This window comes from Pezoporus wallicus, unplaced genomic scaffold, assembly GCF_028554395.1.
Source record: "Pezoporus wallicus isolate ANWC-B61680 ecotype Strahan unplaced genomic scaffold, APGP_CSIRO_Pwel_v1 contig_2870, whole genome shotgun sequence".
Classification (NCBI taxonomy): domain Eukaryota; kingdom Metazoa; phylum Chordata; class Aves; order Psittaciformes; family Psittacidae; genus Pezoporus; species Pezoporus wallicus.
Window position 1 is genome coordinate 574,680 of NW_026636990.1, and position 18,778 is coordinate 593,457.

Here is an 18,778-nt window from a genome sequence, read left to right on the forward strand (position 1 = left end):
TGACATCTATATTGATTAAGATATTAAAATGCAGGATCTGTTCTTGAGGAGTGTCTGCTTAGAAAGAATGGTCAGTGCTCAGTAAAAGGCGTGTTACTGGAAACCTTGGATTTCCATGTACTAGCACCTCAATATCTCTCTTAATTGCAACATTCCTTTTAACTCTCATTCCTTTTGTTCCTTTTTATGTTGATAGCTCATTGTTCTCTTAAGTCAATCATTGAATACATTTGTTAGCTTTGAAAGGGATCATAAGTCCATTTGTTTCCCTCAGTGCTGATGCCCTAAATAATACATGAAGTGCACACGTGTGAGTGCTCCTTGGTGACAGCTGCTGCCCAATACACTTGCTTCATGGTGCATGTTCATGCAATTTAATGGCATGTTGTATTGGCTCATCTGCCAATAGAGCAATCTGCAGTGTTGCTCTGTAGTTAGGTAGCCGGCACTCAGTGCCATGTGAAAGTACTGTGAGGTTTGTGCCAATGTCCCCCCCCGAATGGCTTTAAATGGAAAGAGGGACATTTAGGTTAGGTGCTAGGAGGAAGTTCTTCCCTGCGAGGGTGCGGGTGCTGAGGCGCTGGCACAGGGTGCCCAGAGAAACTGTGACTGCCCCATCCCTGGCAGTGCTCAAGGCCAGGCTGGATGAGGCTTTGAACAGCCTGCTCTAGTGCAAGGTGTCCCTGCCAATGGCAGGGGGTTGGGACTGGGTGACCTTTAAGGTCTTTTCCATCCCAGCCCACTCCGCGACGCTTCGGCAGGCACCCTGGCGTCGTCCGGCCCCGGCGGCTGTCACCGCCCCGCCCGCCGCCCCGGCTGGCAGGTGAGGTGGCCGCGGCGGGAGGGAGGCGGCGGGACGGGCCCGAGCGCGGCGGAGAGCGGCGCGGGTGACGCGTCCCCCCCTCGGTCCCCGCGGGTCCCTCAGCGGTGGCTGCGCGGGGCGGGAGGGGCCGCGCTCCCCTCCAGCCCCGCCCGGGGGCCGCCTTCGGGAGCAGGGCAGGGCGGGCAGGGCGAGCGGGGCGGGGGGAGCCGGGGGGAGGCTGACACCGCGGGCCTTGGCGCCGGGGCGGGGGTTTGTGTCCTCCGCACTACAGTAAAAAGGGTTACTTGGCCGGTGAGTTCCTTCTGGTTGTGTCGGTGGCGGGGAGGCGGAGGTCCTGAGGCATCGCTCTGCTGCTGCCGTAAGTGGAAGGTTCGTTCCTGTGTTTGTGTGTTTGTTTATTAGCAGAGGTCCCTCTGCGCGTTTTTGAGAATACTGAGCATGGGAAAGTGATGTTCTTGCACGGAGGATTAGTGGAGTGGATGCTTCCAGCGGTGATGATCCTTGCCTTCACATCCCTTCAGATGTTCGTCCCACGCTTGAGGCAGTGCATGCTTCTGTGACTGCGGACCAAGCGACTCCTTTCAGTTTCTTTCTTTCAAGTCCATGAGACAGAATTGAAACTTCCTATTTTATCTGTTTGCAATTTTCTCTTTTCGGGGAAAAATGTGATACAAATGCTGGCGGTGATTTTCTTTGTGTGTGCAGTGCTAAGGCTTAGTTCTTAAAAGTTTTGCAATACATGCAGTCATTGAAGGCAGGAAAAGCTCTTTCCTAACTGCTGGCTGCTGAAGTTGTTTGATTTCACTCACATTTTCTCAAAGTGACATATCAGATTTAAATACACTGCCCCAATCCCGCTTTTGTGCCTCCTGGAAAAATACGGTTTTGTGTTATCCTTCTGTACACATCTGTCACGAGTATCACCTACCTGTGCTCATGCTTAAATTGAGGAAGCTGCAAGGAACTTCTTAGCTGTAGTGGACTGTGTTACTGGTCTTTTGAAGGTGATTGTCTAGAATAGTTGAAATCCAGATTCTAGCCTCTCTCTGTGGATTAAGACACTGGGCAAGAGAATGTTTTTATCCTTTAACAAAGCTCCATGTATTGGGCAGAAGAGCAGAATGGTCAGTTCAGATTTTTCTATTAGGTAGAGGCTAATCGGTAACAAGACAGGTCTCAGAAGGGATAAAACAGGGACAAAAAAGCACTTTAGGTTTCTATCATAGAGGTTGCAGTACTGAGTGTTAAAAATCTCGATTTTTCTATAATAATCAGGTAAGTCTGGTAATTTTTTGCATTATTTGGTACTTGTAGGGAACATTTTCAACTAAAAAATACTCTACTGGGAGATCTCAAAACACAGCTGGTTTTAGTAGGTTCCATGGAGCCTGGTTTCACAAGGCTGTGCCAGCTAGCAGTTTTGACTAAGATGTAAAATTATTGCTCATAAAGTTTACAGTATAGGCCATAAGCAAAAGAAAAACAGGATGTATAACCTTTATGAGATGATCTGAATTAGCAGGGTGATACAGCATTTCTCTTCTGCAGGTCAATACCAAGATAGATATATTTGGAATCAGAGAATACAGAGGATGCTCATCGAGACAACAAACTCTTGGAAAGTAGAAACATAAAGACCATTTTAGATGATTGTGTCCTCTGCTGCTGAATAAAAGGGGCTAATGTTCTGTTTAGAGTAATAGGATAGGAGGTAAGTGTCTGGTAGTGATCTTACATTCCTGTAACGAGGTGTTTAGCATCCAGCAGTGAAAGGTGGTGAGGAATAGGTGAAGGTTAGGTCTGCAGAGGCTTCCCTGTCATGTTGCACATTCACTGCATTAATGCAATGGAGTGTGTAGCTCACTTTGTAGGTCTAGCTCCGACTACTCAGATATTGTGTCTGCACTTCAAGAGGGGTGTGAAATACAGGAGACCCTTCAAAAGAGAGAGAATATAAAAAAATAAAAGAAATGTAAATCCAACTTCTATAAAAGGACTTAATATATAACCTTTATGTTTATAAAGGATGAGATTAATATGGAGAAAAATATTTGATAGTGGGAGTGTAAGTAAGCTTCTAATGGTGGAGATGTAAGCTGAAATGCTGTGTAGGAGTTGTTTATGTTGCAGATTAACTCATAAAAACAAGAGCAAATGAGGTAGTAGCATTATAAATGCAAAAAGCCCTGTTGGCTGAGTCTGTAAGGAGTCTGAATTTATAATGTTTTCTGGAATATATGGTTAAATCTCTCTTTTCAGAATGGCCTGTTATGGGTACAGATAAGCTGCAGGATCACAGTCATCTTTTCTGAGTGATAAAGTATGAGAGGGAGGTTATGCTCTTTCCTTCTTGTGCCTGTTGGGAGCACAGGTTTACCTGCATTCCTGTCTGAGTTCTTGTAACACGTGCAGCAGTTAAGTGTAAAGACAGGGATTACAATTACATTCTGTGTTTTGGGGCTATAACTGATTCCCTGAACAGTTTCAGCCAGGCAAGCTTTTGTTTGCTTTCTTGTGAAACAGGGTTTGGTAATGTTGTTTAAGTGGATATATGTTTTGCCCTGGAACATCTGGAACTGGTCTTAGTTTAAGAGGCAAGGCTGGACAAGGTGAAATATTGCTCTAAAGTAGCACAAAAAGTCTTCTTTTGGATTTCTGACAGGTGAGTATTCTGCACAAACTTCAGGTTAAAAATACCAAGTCTGGTAGACCACGACAGTCTGACACAAAATCATCTTCCAGAGTAGACTCTTGTAGCCAAAATAGACTTTGTATTCTCTCAAATGCTGATCCTGGGAGGAAGGCTCGAAGCCCCAGCTTGGCTGTTCTTTCTCAGTGAAAGCAGAGCAAGGAATGACAGTGCCGCTATGAGAACTGCAGATAAAGATTATTTTTCTGTATTGGTATCAGGTTGCATTTAGGCAAAAATTGTACTTAAATTCCTATGTACAGCATTTTCTATTAAAGTGCATTTAATATTCATATGCTACTAAGTATTAACTATGAATATTGTTCTATAACAAAATAAAAGGTTTATCAAGAAATGTTTTGCTTCTGTAACTCCAGGGTATGCTAAACAAAATAACTGTTACGAGAGGTTATTAACTGAACTGACCTTTCCTGATCACTGTCCTTCAGGATTTTAGAACAAAAGTATCTTATCCTTTTGTGGCTATTTTTTTTTTTTTTTTGTATTTAGAGACTGAAAGAGGAAAACAACTTTCCTGCCTTTTCAGTTTTGAGTTGATTTGCAGCTTTTGTATTAACAAGTCATTGAACTTGATGAATACAGCCTTTATTTCTTTCATTTTTTTCCCACTATTGCATTTTTAGAACAAGGTTCTGTGGTCAAAAGTTGGCACAGCATTTTGAGAGGCTCTGCTCCATGCTGCTCCTTCAGATGTGTCCCTAAGCTTAGTGGTTTCTGCTTTCTTAATAAGTATGTATTTGATTTAAGTAATTTTAGTAGATTTATGATAGCATTATGTTTTAAGTTGGGCTGTCATAATTTCACATTTAAATAGGGTTTATTTTTAAAAAGAAAATGTTTGGATCAAATCCTATTTATATGTTAAAATCTCAATTTTATTCATCCTGGTATAATGTTCAGCTGAGTATTTTTAGCTGGGTTAAGGACTTGGTTAGTTAGACTTGGTTAGGACTTCATAACTAAGGATTATGAAACCGGTGTGCTCAGATCTTTCGCTACAGTGGCTGTCATTTTTCCCATGGATAAATTTGTCAGTGTGTGATTTATAGGGATTTGAGAGCTGGGAAAAGCCTTGAGCTCTTCCTCACACCTGTTGCTTCCTCCAGTAAGTTTACACATCATTCTCTTTTCTGACCTATGTAGAGAAATCTCTTTTTTCTCTTCTGTTGCTCATTGGGACTCACTCTTGATGGAACCCTGACCAATCCTGGAAGCTGATGTTTCTACACCCTGGTATCTGGGAATGAGACTGAAGTTCATATTTGAATCATTAGCCTGGTATGTTCTCTTTCATTGAATCACAGAATGGTTTGGGTTGCAAGGGACTTTAAAGATCATCTGGTTCCAGCTGCCTTCCATGGGCAGGGACACGTCCAACTAGACCAGGTTGCTCCAAGCCCCATCCAACTTATTCTTGAACACTGCCAGGGATGGAACAGCCACAGCTTCTTTGAGAAACCTGGGCCAGCGGCTCAGCACCCTCACAGGGAAGAACTTCCTGATATCTAATCTAAATCTACCTTTTTTCAGTTTAAAGCCATGCCCCCTGGTCCTATCCCTACATGTCTCACTATATGCCTTTTTCCTCTAAGATCTGTGTAAGCACTGTTTAATTTGAATCTTGGAGTTCTGAAAACTGATTGTTACGGCTTTTCCAGTTGCATCTGTCTATAACTTCGTGGTCAGGTGTCCCAGTGGGGCAGAGTGCAGGCTAGGGCTCCAGCTGTTCAGCATTGGCTGATGTCATATAGGGTAAGGCCTGTCTCTCTGTGTGGTAGCTGGTGTGGCAGAGCAGTAGCCATTGCTGCTTAAGCCTAAATAAAAGACAGCAATGGCTATTCAGTGCCTTTCTTCTCTCACAGTTGGTAGAAGACTTAGTAGGAAAGGATGCCCTGTCAGGTTCCAGCAAAGATGTTAGAAATTCACTGTGCTTATGTTTTATAAAGGCTAAAGGCATACTGCCTTTCCATTTATAGATGGACTGTGTTCTTTATTATTGGTGTAACAGCCACACAGCATGCAGAAGTATGTGTTTGTGTAGTTAAAACCAATCTTGTAATTGGATCTGACTGGAAAAAGAGTTCCTGTCCCTAAATGGGGGAGAATTAAGAAATAATCTTAAATACAGCATGGAGAAAAGTTACTTTGGGTAATTTTTTCCACTAACTTATTTAAATTTTTAGACCATAGCTCTTTCAAACAACCTAAATTTCAAAGTGAAAATGGAAAATCAGAGGTTTTGGTATTGAGCAAGCCTTGTTTCACCAACTTTACACAACTTTTTATCTATCTAATGAGATCTTCATTGAGATTGCCCCTTCCTGCAAGAAGTCTGGCTTTGGTGAATAATGTTTTTTTTGTTTGTTTTTAACAGCTGAAGACCACAGTTCTGTTCATGGTATTTGCTTAGACATTAGAATTTAGCTTTTATATAAGTGAAGCACTTCTGAATTTATGATGTGACTTTCACTCAGGGATGGTCTTTCAACACTTTTACATGTGCAATTGCCCAAGTAAAGAGCCCAAAAGTGATTTAGTCTCCTACCAGTATAATGACAACCATGTCAGACCTGGGCAGGGTTGTAACCTGCTGTGTTACTGTCATGATACATGGTAAATAGCAGCTAGCATGTCAGATAAATGGCTGCTAATTGGTATTGGAGAAAGTGGAAGGAGGTGCAACATAGCATCAGGACTGAACTAAACTAACAGCTCACAGCTGGGAAGAAAACGTGATGGAGGTCTCTCTCCCCCCATCCTCTCCTGTATTTCTCCACTTTCGGCAAGTGGAAGTGACTTACTGTGTGATGCACATTAGAGGAGCAAAAGGAAGGAGAAAAGGTAGGTATGGTTATGGGATGAGGACTGCTCACTGAGTGTGCATGGAATCTTTGGCTGTTTAAGGTTTCTGGTGAGCATGTGGAAGTAGAATTTTTCAAGGGCTTGTAACTTGCATGCCAGATTTGCCATGCTTGATCTTCTGGTGCTATGCTCTGATGTGGTGGAAAATGCGACGGCATGTGATGGTTTTGGCACATGCATAATTAAAACAGTGTTTTTTATGATTTCCCAGTGCTTCTGAGTTCCAATTCCTGGCTAAAATAGTGTGTGGGATTGTTGGATCTAGTCAAAGGAATATGATAAAAAAAGTACTTTCATTATTCTTAGAAACAGCTGAACTATTTCGGCTGAAATGCAGCTTCTGTTTCATGTCCTCTCAAAAATAGTGAACCAGCATATGCAGAGCATCAGCAGAAACTGCTAGAGATTTGCCAAGTTGTAAGCAAAGATAAACAGTGGGAAGTGATAAACTTAACAGGCTTTTCCTTTTTATTTTTTTTACTTTTTTTTTTAATTTTTTAAATTTTTTAATAATGTTTAGCAGATTGTTCTTCATCTCCCTCCCAGATTTTTTGCACCTTTCTATGCTCTAACCAGAGTCATGGTTCTGCTTGTGCTGTCTCTTTGCTTTTCTGACAACCCTCAGAAAAGATCTATACAATAATTTAATTTCCAGAAGGAGAGCAGCTGCTCCCAGATAAAGTCATGTCTGTGGCAAATCATAGTTGCTTTTTCTTCTTTTTTTCAGTGGATTGTCTACTGAAATGGTCTGTCAATTTTATTAGAAATGTTTTGTAAATTGATTTTTTCCTGGGCTGTAAAAAATCAATGACCCATTAGCTGATTTTGTTTTTTTTTTTTTTTCTTTTTTTTTTTCCGTAGTCCATGAAGTAGAAAAGCTGTTAGCACTTACAGTAGTGTAATCATGTTCAGTATTGACAGCTGCTCTGTGGTGACATTGCTTTTCTCTCTTTTTGCTCAATTCTTTTATAGTGGCATATATTTGAAATTATGCTGCTGCCTGTATGAACAGGAAAACTGGAAACAACTGGAAGCAGTTGTTTCTTGACATTCTGTTATCTAATCTATGTCAGCTTTTTACTGTTTTTTGTTAGTGTGTAGCTCTGTTCAGTGAATCTAAGGAAGGAGTCAGTCACTAGGGGAAATGCTTTAGTCACGACCATAACATGTAAGCCTTGTATTCCCATGGTAGATGCAGACAAGTGGAAAATCTCTGTTTTGAACTACTGGTTTTGTTTCACAAGGTCTTTACAATACTGAATACTCAGTGAGCTTTTATTACGTGTTGATAGCAGTTAAGCCTATGGAAAAGAAAGAATAGTGCTTTGTTATTTATATTAAATACATTAAGCTCTTTCCTTTAAACAGTTACATACACGCTGATCTTTACATGCAACACAGAAGATTTGGTCTTCTCATGAATGAATATATGCTCCGAGATTAAAGCCATATTTATAGAGCTATTGTAAAAACATTTTAGTTGACTAATATGATTATTTACTTTTTTAAGTTTTAAAAGAAGTGCTTATGCCAGTGTAGCATTTGTAGTGCTCTTGGTTATTTTGCTTGCTTTTGTTGCTGCTGGTAATTATCTTTGAGGTGTGTTGGTTTTCTTAACTACTAGTTTCCCAGCTAATAAAGTACTGGCTACCTCAGCGTTTACCACAGCTGTATAGAAACCATTGGTGTGTATTCCTGTGAAGCTGGCAAAGCCTTTTTTAGGTTCATAATTACGACTTCTCTTTGGTTTTGAATGGAAAGTACTTTTCTTACAGCCATTGCTTTGGGACTGATTTTTTCACTTTGATATCTTTCTTAAATATAATAATTGCATTCTTTAGTGCTTACAAAATATACTCCTAGCTTTAACAGAGCGCAACTTCTAGTATGTCATCAGCATTGCTATGGACTATATTTATTCTGAAATTTTAAAATAGTTTAGGATTTTAAAATCTGCATCTGTTTTTAGTTCTGCACCTTGTGCAGAATACTGGAACAATTTCTTAAGGTTCTTTGTATTTATTGCCATCAAAAGTGTAATTTGTCTTTATGGCATTGAGAACAAGAACTTACCCTAGGTAAAGCTGCAATATGTTCTCTTTTGTAATTGCTTTCTTTCTTGCTGTGGTACACATCTTGTCACAGATGAATTTGAGGAGTGTGTCACTGGGCAAACTCCTCTTTCGTTTATCTTTTTATCCCATGTGTCCTTTTGATTTTTTTTCTTCTGTTTTGCACTGTCATAACCTTAAAGTTTATCAAACGGTTCCTGAGAGAGTCTGAAAGCAATATTTAAGATGAGTTCTGGCAGAAACTGAGCACAAAACAATTTTTTTTTTGTCAAGGCTTTCTCTTTTAGGTTACCATAAGTCTTTATCTGGTAGCAAAACCAGGAAGTTTTTGTGCAAGGGACCATAAAGTGAAGTTCACCATAGAGTAAACCCCTTCTGCCTACATCCCACCTATAGATCTGTGTCCCAAACAGTGACCTGGTGCATACCCACTTCCTAGCATTGTCTGAACCTGTCCTACCTTGTTTGGTCTGAAAGCTGCTTGTGTGCCTGTTCTAGGGAGATAGCACTTGCTTCCTCCCTAGAGTCCCCCTGAGATACAGGTTTGCATGGAGAACTGAAACCCCCGCAGCTCCTCAAGTGAATCTGAAATCCTAATGTGAAACAGGGACCCTAACAGACTGCAGCAATAGTAATGTCTGCTTTTGCTATGAGCATGATAGAGCTACTTGTCCAGTAAGTAGGAATATTGGACCCTAGGCCCTCATCTGCTAAAGGGGATCTGGAACCTGTATTTTCCACAGGCAGATCTTGTAATTACTTGCCAAAGGGGTAATCTGGGTTGCAATACATTCTGCCCTTCATGTTGGAGTTGGGCCACTTTGCAGACAGGAATTGTTAGAGACAAGCTGGGCTGGATGAGCAGAGAGTGAGGTGGGTTGAAAACTGGCTGAACAAATGGGCCGGGAAGGGCAGTTATCAGTGACACAGTCTGGTTGGAGTCCAATGACTAGTGGTGTATCCCAGGGGTCAGCACTAGATCCAGTCCTGTTTATCATCATCACTAATGATCTGGATGATAGAGCATGCCCTCAGCAAGATTGCTGATGACACGGAACTGGGAGGGGTGGCTGGTATGCCCAGTGTTGTGCTGCCATCCAGAGGGACCTCAGCAAGCTGGAGAAATGGGCTGCCAGGAACCTTATCAAAGAGAACTACCAAACCCAGCACCTGGGGAGGAACAACCTCAAACACCAGTCTGTAGGAGGGCAGCTTTGCCCTGGGAGTCCTGGTGGACAGCGGGTAGAATATGAGCCAGTGATGTGCCCTTGTGGCAAAGAAAGCTAGTGGTATCCTGGGCTGCAGCAGTAGGAGTGTAACCAGCAGGTAAACAGAGGTTCCCATCTGCTCAGCAGTGGTGAGGCCATAGTTGGAGTACTGTGTCCAGATGTGGGCTCCCTGGTGCAAGAGAGGGACATACTAGAGAGAGTCCAGTGAACAGCCACAATGATGATTAAGGGACTGGAGCATCTGTCATATTGCAAAAAGGCTGAGGGAGCTGGGACCATTCAGCAAGAATGAGAAGGATCAGGGGGATCTCATTAATGGCTGAAGGGAGGGTGCAAAGAGGTGACAGCCAGGCTCTTTCTACTGACGCCCAGTGGCAGAGCAATAGGCAGTGGGCATGTACTGAAACACAGAAGGTTCTGTCTAATCATCAGGAAACACATTTTCACTGTGAGGGTGACTGAGCATGGGAGCAGGTGGACCAGAGGGTTTGTGGACTTCCCATCCTTGGAGATCTTCAAAAGCCATCTGGACATGTTCCTGGGCAACTGGCTGTGGGTGGCTGTGCATGGAGAGAGTGGCTGGACCAGATGACCTCCAGAGGTCCTTTCCAATCGTCAATCACTCTGTGATTGATTGAATGATGACAGCAGTGCTTAGGGCAAGGGGAAATGTTTGGCTGCTGTCATTTTCACCCTAGGACTCTAGATTAAGCTCTTCCTTCAGAAGAAATAATTCTATTTTGTGTTTTTCCTTCTTCCCCAGAGTTTTGTGGGTTTTTTGGCTGCACAGCAGTTCAGCTTCAAAGAATAAGCCAAAGAGAGGTGCCTTCCCTTGTCTTTGCAGAGTGTTCCTGAAGTCCAGTGCTTGGGACACTTAGCTGGGATAAAAATGTGCATTCACCCTCTCTTGGGTGGCTGATGACTGGACCTGTTGCCCGCTTCCTGAACAATTATTTTATTGGGTGGTGATGCACAAGAGATAAGAATCAATCCTTCTTCTGCAACAGCCTTCCTTTTTTGAAGAGTTCACTCTGCTAAGCGACTGCTCAGGAGATGGGTAGGCAGGCTGGATTTCAAGTAGATGTAGATGTATTTCTTACCAATTCTTTACATGGTCCTTGGAAGGCACATTACTTTGGTGGATTGGATTGCCCTCAGAAGGATTTCAGGTGTAGTTGCCTCTCTTTGTATACCAAATGTATATGCTGATCTGAGGAGAATTGCATCAAACTTCTCCCATCATGCAAGAAAGTAATAGACAAAGCAATACTTGACTTGAATGTATGTGAGAAATGCTGAATAGCATTGCTAACTCATAGAAATGCTAACAAAGTATTAGGGGGCACCCTTAATTCAAGTATATTATTTTTGTTTTATGACAGCATTTCCTGCCCATAGTTACTGAAAAGGAAATGTTCAGCTGTGTGATTTTGATGTTCGTCCTGCTCTGCAGCTCTATAGCAGGTATGTTACTTGACCTGCCTTGCCATAAGAAAATTTTCCAAAAGTTGACCTTCTCCACATGAAATTTCAAAGAATTCTGAAAAAAAAAGAAAAAAGTATTTTAAAAATAGAAGTTGGTAGGTGATTGGCTTAGTAGTGTACAGTATGTAGAGAAAGATTTATTTATGGTAGTCTTTATGCTTGTGGAATGTTAATTGTGGCCATGATAGCCTGTGTTTGTTCTCTTTTGTATTTAAAGTATTAAAAAAAAGTATTACCTATACAGAGATTCATGCAATTACTACTAATGATCTCATTCCTGATCTAAAAAGTCACCTAACAATGTGTGACTATTGTTCAGGTTTTTTTATGTGATAGTTCCATAGCCAGTTTAAGCTGACGCAGGTAACTGCTGAAGTTGGAAGATCAGGTAGTTCCACACTCTCTTTGGCTCTCATATTACTCTCCTTCTGCTGGAGTGCATGTTTGTGTGGCTAGTTGTGAACAATCTGATCTAGATGGGATAGAAATGTCATTCTTAAATAGTGCCTATGGTAATATAGTAATTAATATGCACTAACTTTCCAAACAGCGATATCTGATTCAAATGACTGAGCATTTTATTTGAACCCCATATAGAAAAAAACCTAATTAAGTGATCTGTAGACAACAAAGTAAGTTACCTTTTTTTTCCACTGGTATTTTAAAAGAAATTAGGTTATGTGATTTCTTCGATTTTGCTTTTAGATGAAAACTCTGTCGGAGATGCTGACATTTTCCCTTCAGCTCCTGAAATTGAAAGAGGATCCACCCTGAAACTATTTTGTGTACTCGGAAAGCACTACACACCTCACAGAAATGCAAGCCATATCATCTGGAAACTGAATCATGAATTGATCACTGAGGAAAACTATAACATTGTGAACGAGACTGTGTCTAGTGTAACCATCCATAATTTCACTTACAGCAAAGCTCATGTGAAATGTTTCATTAAGTACTTGGGCAAGGAACAGCTTTTGGTTCACACGGAAGTTAAATCTGGCTGTAAGTAGAAAGGCCAAAAAATTAATTTTAACATTTTTTAAAATAACTTGCTGTAAAAATTTTAAAGTAACTACTTCTTTTTTTTTAAGCTTGTGGTGTTGTAAGACACGTGTTCAAGTATCTCCTTTTTTTCTGAAATAAAGCATGAAATTTCAGGCATTCCTTACTCACTGTGGTCCATAACCTCTCTGACCCTGACTTCTGGCCAACTGAAGTGAGTGAAGGTTTTCTGTGATTTCAGATGGTACCAAGTGTTCCCCTTTGGCTATGTCTTTTGTCTGGTTTAGCCAATGTTAGATTTCTCTGGAAAGTATTTCCTCTTTAATCATCTGTTCCGAAACAATTGTAATTATCATCTCTGATGGAGAAAGCTACAGGATAAATACGTATACGAATTCTCTAGTTTATTGAACAGATTAAGTCCAGATTATATTAATTTATATCTGGGGGTCCCATTCTAGTAAAGAAGCAATAAATGCAGATAAATAGATCTGTGGCATAAAACCCAGCAGAAGGTATTACATGTCTGCAAAGTTAGGTGTGCCGTAAGTTCAACAATAAAAGAAAGGTCTTTTCACTCTCGTATTAGGTGGGATAGAAAAGTACTGTTTTGGAGAGAGGGCTTTTTCAACCCATTTATTTCACTGGGTGGCGTTCTCTTCCTTTCAATTCCAGTTTCTTCTATTGGGTGAAGGAATCTGCCTTTAACAAAGGAGTCTTTGAAGGTGTTAATTTTTTATGGATGACTTCAGACTATAGAGATCAGGGAGGATTATTTTCTTTGTTCTATCTTGTTTATAAAATAAAGAGAGTCCAGAATTAGTACTCTAGTCAAGGTCATACAGATATGTTGGGCAGCAAATTGTCTTCTGCACTCTGAGATTGTGCAGGCTTCTCAGACTAGGGGTTTTCATAGGGTATGTGGTAAGTGATTCTGGGAAGAAACCAAGAGGAGTTTTACCTCTCAGAGAATGGCTTTTCCTCAGCTTGTGTTTGTTTTCCTTGTACTCACTGGACTGGCCTTAAACTACAGGTTCAGGACAATGTGCGTAGTGGTTAGATATAAGACAGTTAATGAGTTACTGTGAAAATACCTTCAGCCCCACTTAGTTAAGTACTTCTAAGAAGTAGATGAAGAGAATCTTCTTGTCTCACAGGGGAAGAATGGTTTCGATTTTAATTTTGTAACAAGTTCTGAAGGCAGTAAAAAAAATTATAAAATGAGATGCTATGCAAGACTATTTGTGAAGTGTGCCATAATCTGCTTTTTCACCAACAAAATCAGTTACACTCTAAAGTCACTTATTTTTACTAGATTTTTTTTTATTATTATTATTTTAAATCTTTATCATTGTAGTTTCACCAGACACACCAGGAAATATTTCCTGCATTTATTACTTTGATGTTGAACTTACCTGTACCTGGACTTCAGGAAGAGAAACTAATCTTAGGACAAACTATACTCTTTACCGAAAATTGTAAGTATAAGATGTGTTGGGAACTGGGTTGCTGGGGTGAGACCTCCAGCTTCCTTCCCCTCACATCCTGATTTCTGTGAAAAAAAACCCTGGAAACCTAGACTCATTTAGGTTCAGAATCATGATATTTACTCAGCAAATTCAATTAATTTGGGAATGGTATTGGTTGGAAATAGTTGCAGTCTAAACCAGTATTCAGTAGACAAATGTTTACTTTAGAATCAATGTTCACTTATTTCCTTGAAGTAACGTTACTGATTAGATCAAAAGCCGAGTGAGCCTAGGCATAAATGGCGAATGGACGCACTTTTGTTGAAAGTGTTACTGAGGAACTTTCTGTGTAACTAACTATCCTCATTTTGGATGGGTAAAAAGATTAAAGCCCATGTCAATTCTGCTTGACACTAGTAGGGTTTAACCTAGGGACCTCCGAAGTTGTAATGTTTCAGTGAAAGAATCCAGAATTAGTTGTCATTTTTAGATTGCTCCCATCTGGGGATTTGTGTTTACAAATACAAATTTTGTAGTCTCTTGATGGTTTGTGACCTCATTTTAGAAACATAAATACTTGATTCTTTCATTTACCATTACATTTTAAATACTGTTTAGGACCTTACTTTTTCGTAAGCTACTGTGAATGTAGAGATCAGTGTTGTTTATTTTTCTTTTTTCTTTTTTTTAGGATGACAGAAGGAAGTGTGACTCTTCCAAGTACAGTGGGCTTCTGTGAAAGCAAAATGGAGTCATGTTCATTTTATTATCCAGATACTCCGTATAGTAGTTCTTTTTGTTTTCAGGTGAAAGCTGAGAATGTTTTGGGTGAAGCCTCATCAGGTTGTGTTCCTATACCTATGGAAAAAATAGGTAATCCAAAAAAAAAGTTAAATAAAGCAGTATATGTCGAGCTGTCTGCACCCTCTGCAGTTCTTTTGCCTTTAGTATACAGATGAGAGAGCTCTGAAACAAATTGTGTAATCAAAGAAGAAAATAATGAAAAAAAAATTCAGTATACTAGTTTTGAAACTATTATTCTGGTTTTATTAGGTTTTAAATTGGTTTCAGTTTTGAAGTGCTATGTAATTTTAATTCTTATCTAAAAGCATGAAGTCTCTGAAGTTACATTTAGGGTTTAATAAAATGTTTCATCCTTCCCAAATTTTTTTCATCCCAATTTGAATGCTTAGAATTTAGTTGAATCGAGTCTCTTGTTATGTTTCTTTTTATGCCTTTCCATGTAAAATTTTTGATCTGGTTGGTGGTACAGCAGCAGTTTTCCACAATTTCTTGGTCTTACTCAGAGGTGGTTAAAATGATAGTGTGGTGTATTCATACTATGAACCATCTAACTATATTTTTATTAAGCTGATGTCTTAATAGGATGTATGTTACTGCGATAATGATCAAATACAAATAGATGGAGCAATTCTGAACTCTTTAGAAGTGTTTTTCCCTGTTAATGTTTTTGTTTCTCCATTCTAGAGAAATTTGAACCTCCTGAAATACTTTCAGTTAAAAAAATCACTGGTATAAAGCAGTTGCTTACAGTAACCTGGAAAATGCCTGAGAAGATTATCCCTTCACAAGATTTAGTTTGCCAAGTTCAATACAGAAACTTATATTCAAACTCTTTGGTAAGCTACATTACTTTCCTTCTGAATGTTAGCTTCTTTGTGACTAATTAATGTTATAAAAGGGTAAATAGAAGAAAGGACACAACTAGTTGGAAATAACAATTAAAACCTTGTTATTTTAACAAGGTCATTGTTTTGTTGTTTAGGATGAATTGTTCTCTCTTCCTTTTGGTCAGTGTCTGTTTTGGTACATATGATACTTCTGAATATATTTCTGTGAAAGACTGAGGGATTACCTTATGCTAAAGGATTACACACACAGCCAAAATATTTTGTTTTCCTGTCACATTCTGGTGTTGAAAACAGCATTTACTCCCAACCACAACAGTTGAATCAGATTGATATGCAGCAATAATACATTAATTTTTAATTACTTTAATTCATAATACATGAATTAAAGTATTATTTTGCAAGATAGAAAATAAGGGAAGTTATTTTTCTGAGTTTGTCTTTCTTACGCTTAAATGTAACTGCTGTAGGAAAAAACAGTAATCATTTGCTTCTTTGAGATAGCCTATTCCAATGCTCTTCACTATGCAAGTGATTCAGTTTGCAGTCTTACTGTTTCCTCTTCCAAAACTAAGAACAGGCCAGGTTGCTTGTTTTTTAGGGCTGAGATGTCTGCCTTGACCTTACTATTTTATACATTAGATGTGTAATTCTGGGAGAGAAGAATCATGAGGGTAACTAATACTAGTCTTCAGAATTCTAAAAGAGTTCCTGATACTGAAGATGTTTTTAATTAGCATCCTTCTCACGTTCTTGTGGCATTAAAGTGTCTTCAATGTAGAGATGACATAGTAGTTGTTTGATCCAGGTTATAATATTCAGGATGATCTGATGGGCAGGAAGGCTCAGGTCCACCTGGGATATTAGAAACTGAACTAATACTTATTTAAAAGACCTTTTCAAGATGTTTATCCCTTTGGAGTCAGGACACTGGTGTTCTTCTGATACTTACATGCATATGGGATCCTTCCCAAATGTTGAAAACATTCATATTTTTTGTGAAGTTACAGTAACATTGTGTATTGTATCTTTGTCATCACCTGTATAAGAAAACACCTGTCTACTTTTTCTCCATCAAATACAGTCTACATCCGTTTTCTTCCTCAGAACTTACCTGTGATTTTTCCACAGACATTCTAGAGAGAAAATAGTAGCAGCGATTAATAACAACAAAAATTCAGTGAGTTTAGTTCTGCAGGATCTTAGACAGGCATGATTCATAGTTTTGAGATGTGAGTGGATTCCTTTTAAAATGAAGAAATTACCTTGTCATCACTTTTCCAAGAAAATATTCTTGGGATATTTCTGGTATTCTTATCTTCCTTCACCATTTAAAGACTCCATCTGTTTTTTTTTTTTTCTCTTGGTACCAGAATTTTCTGTGTTTCCATTGGTCTTTTTGTTTTAATCATATGCTGGTAATCTTTGGGGTGGGCTACAGCCACACTGTTATATGGTTAAGACCTAGAAACCCTGTAGCCCAGAAAAGAAGATCAAGAAACAAGTACCTAGCTGGCTCACAAGCTGCAGGTGATCACTGCTTCCCCAGGGATGCTTCTGCTGGTTCCTGGAGCTGTGTCGGGATGGTATGGTGATCCTGGCCTTAGCAGTACCCAGTTGCTTCCCAGCAGTGGGAAATGCAATCATCCAGCACTTCCTGTGCCAGCACAGCTGCTCTAGAATCATGTGTGAGCTGCGCACAGTTCATGCCATCGGTCGGTGAGTACAGACGTAGTTATGGCTCAAGTTTTTCAAACCCTGGAGTTTTACAGGGTGAATGGATGTACACAGAAAAATGAAATGTGAAACAAGTAATGTTGAATTTCAGAGGAGTGAGGTGGAAACATGAAAACTGTATCCTTTGTGGTTTGTTTTTTAAAACTATGTCATATATCTGCATGCAATTGTATAGCAAATAACTTCTGTTCATGTACCTTCAGGAATTTATCACTGTCCCACTGAATTCTGCAGTGAAAATAGGATCATGTAATCTCACAGGTCTGTGGGACTCCACAGAATATTCAGTTGCCATTCGGTGTATCAGTGCTGTGTCAATATTCTGGAGTGAATGGAGTAGAGGGAAAAGAGCAAACACAGAAGAGAAAGGTAACCTAACTATTTCCTAAGCTCTTCTTTGCTTATACTTCAGGGTATTAGGATTTAATAACGGAAAACTGTATTTTCAGCATATTATGTCTATTGAAGATAGAATTCTGTTTTTAAAGAGAACATGCGTTTTATTTAAATACAGAAGGACAAAAACAATTTGTGGAGGAGATTTACAAATTGATACACGCAACATGAGGAAGAAAATGAGTGAATAGTCGTTGAAGATGAGGGGAATGAAGTGTAAATGGAGACTGAACATTGCTAGGTAGGATAGTGACAGAAATGCAGTGTAGCAGGTATGTCTGAGAAAAAGAGTTATAAGTAGAGAAATTAAATTGCCAGTTACAAAACACACCTAGAAATTTTCCTATAGAACTTAAGAAATAAAAGAAAGCAGAAGGAAACATATTGAAAGAGGGAGGCTGTAGTAATTAGAGAATTAAGGCACAACAAAAGGCACATTACCCAAGGGAAAAGTTTTTACTAAGTTACTCTCGGATTGCAGTTTTGAAACCTTTTTTATTGTTTCTGCTATGTTACAGTATCTTTTAAATATAATAACAAATGTCAAGATATTTTTATGTCTTTAAATAGCTCCTTCAGAAAAAGTGGATTTGTGGAGGGTAATTGAGCCTTCACACCCAGCTGGAAGTAGATCTGTACATCTTATGTGGAAGGTATATACTCTTTCTGTGAACTGGTGATCATATTGCTATCCTGCAACCAATGTTAGAATCATAGAATGGTTTGGATTGAACAGGACCTTAAGATCATCAAGTTCCAATCCCCCTGCTATGGGCAGGGACACCTCACACTAAACCGTGTCACCCAAGGCTCTGTCCAACCTGGCCTTGAATGCTGCCAGGGATGGAGCATTCACCACCTCCTTGAGCAACACATTCCTGTGCCTCACCACCCTTAGAGTAAAGGACGTCTTCCTTATATCCAATCTAAACTTCCCCTGTTTAAGCTTTAAGCCGTTACCCCTTGTCCTATCGCTACAGTCCCTGATGAAGAAGTTTCTCATCGACCAACACCCCCAAGCCCTTCATGTTGTGTTGAAGTATTTAGTGTTGTAGGACATGTAGCTGCCATGGGGTTTTGCTGTTGTTGGGGAAAAAGCCTCACTGAACTGAATCAGAATGGAAAAGACTTTTTTTTTTTTTTTCCTTTATTGAACAGTAGATAGAGTTTGGTGCTCTGTGCAGAAAGGAAGGGTTTAATTTTGTTCAGATCACTGGAAATCTGATTGAAATTCCTTGCAACTGCACTTAAATAGTACAGCTTACCAAAGCTGTGTTTAAGTTAACTTTAGTAGAGTGACCAAAGGCTCTTTGTGTTTCTGATCTCAGTATTTGACTTCTGAAC

General features: G+C 39.6%; 1 protein-coding gene across 2 annotated transcripts in view; it reads left to right on the forward strand.

Moving 5' to 3' along the window:
- The first annotated feature begins 2,439 nt into the window (after positions 1-2,439).
- IL31RA (interleukin 31 receptor A) overlaps positions 2,440-18,778 on the forward strand; it is a 30,931-nt gene continuing 14,592 nt past the window's right edge. Inside the window, exons 1-8 of one of the 2 annotated variants that reach the window (XM_057402654.1) lie at positions 2,440-2,534; positions 11,079-11,160; positions 11,887-12,183; positions 13,541-13,661; positions 14,344-14,525; positions 15,141-15,292; positions 17,242-17,407; positions 18,005-18,087. In XM_057402654.1, the coding sequence (XP_057258637.1) occupies positions 11,109-11,160; positions 11,887-12,183; positions 13,541-13,661; positions 14,344-14,525; positions 15,141-15,292; positions 17,242-17,407; positions 18,005-18,087 (1,053 nt within the window). In that variant the 5' untranslated portion in view covers positions 2,440-2,534; positions 11,079-11,108. Of the gene's footprint in view, positions 2,535-4,154; positions 4,263-11,078; positions 11,161-11,886; positions 12,184-13,540; positions 13,662-14,343; positions 14,526-15,140; positions 15,293-17,241; positions 17,408-18,004; positions 18,088-18,778 lie in introns of those variants that run through there. The other variant, XM_057402656.1, reaches the window with a different exon arrangement.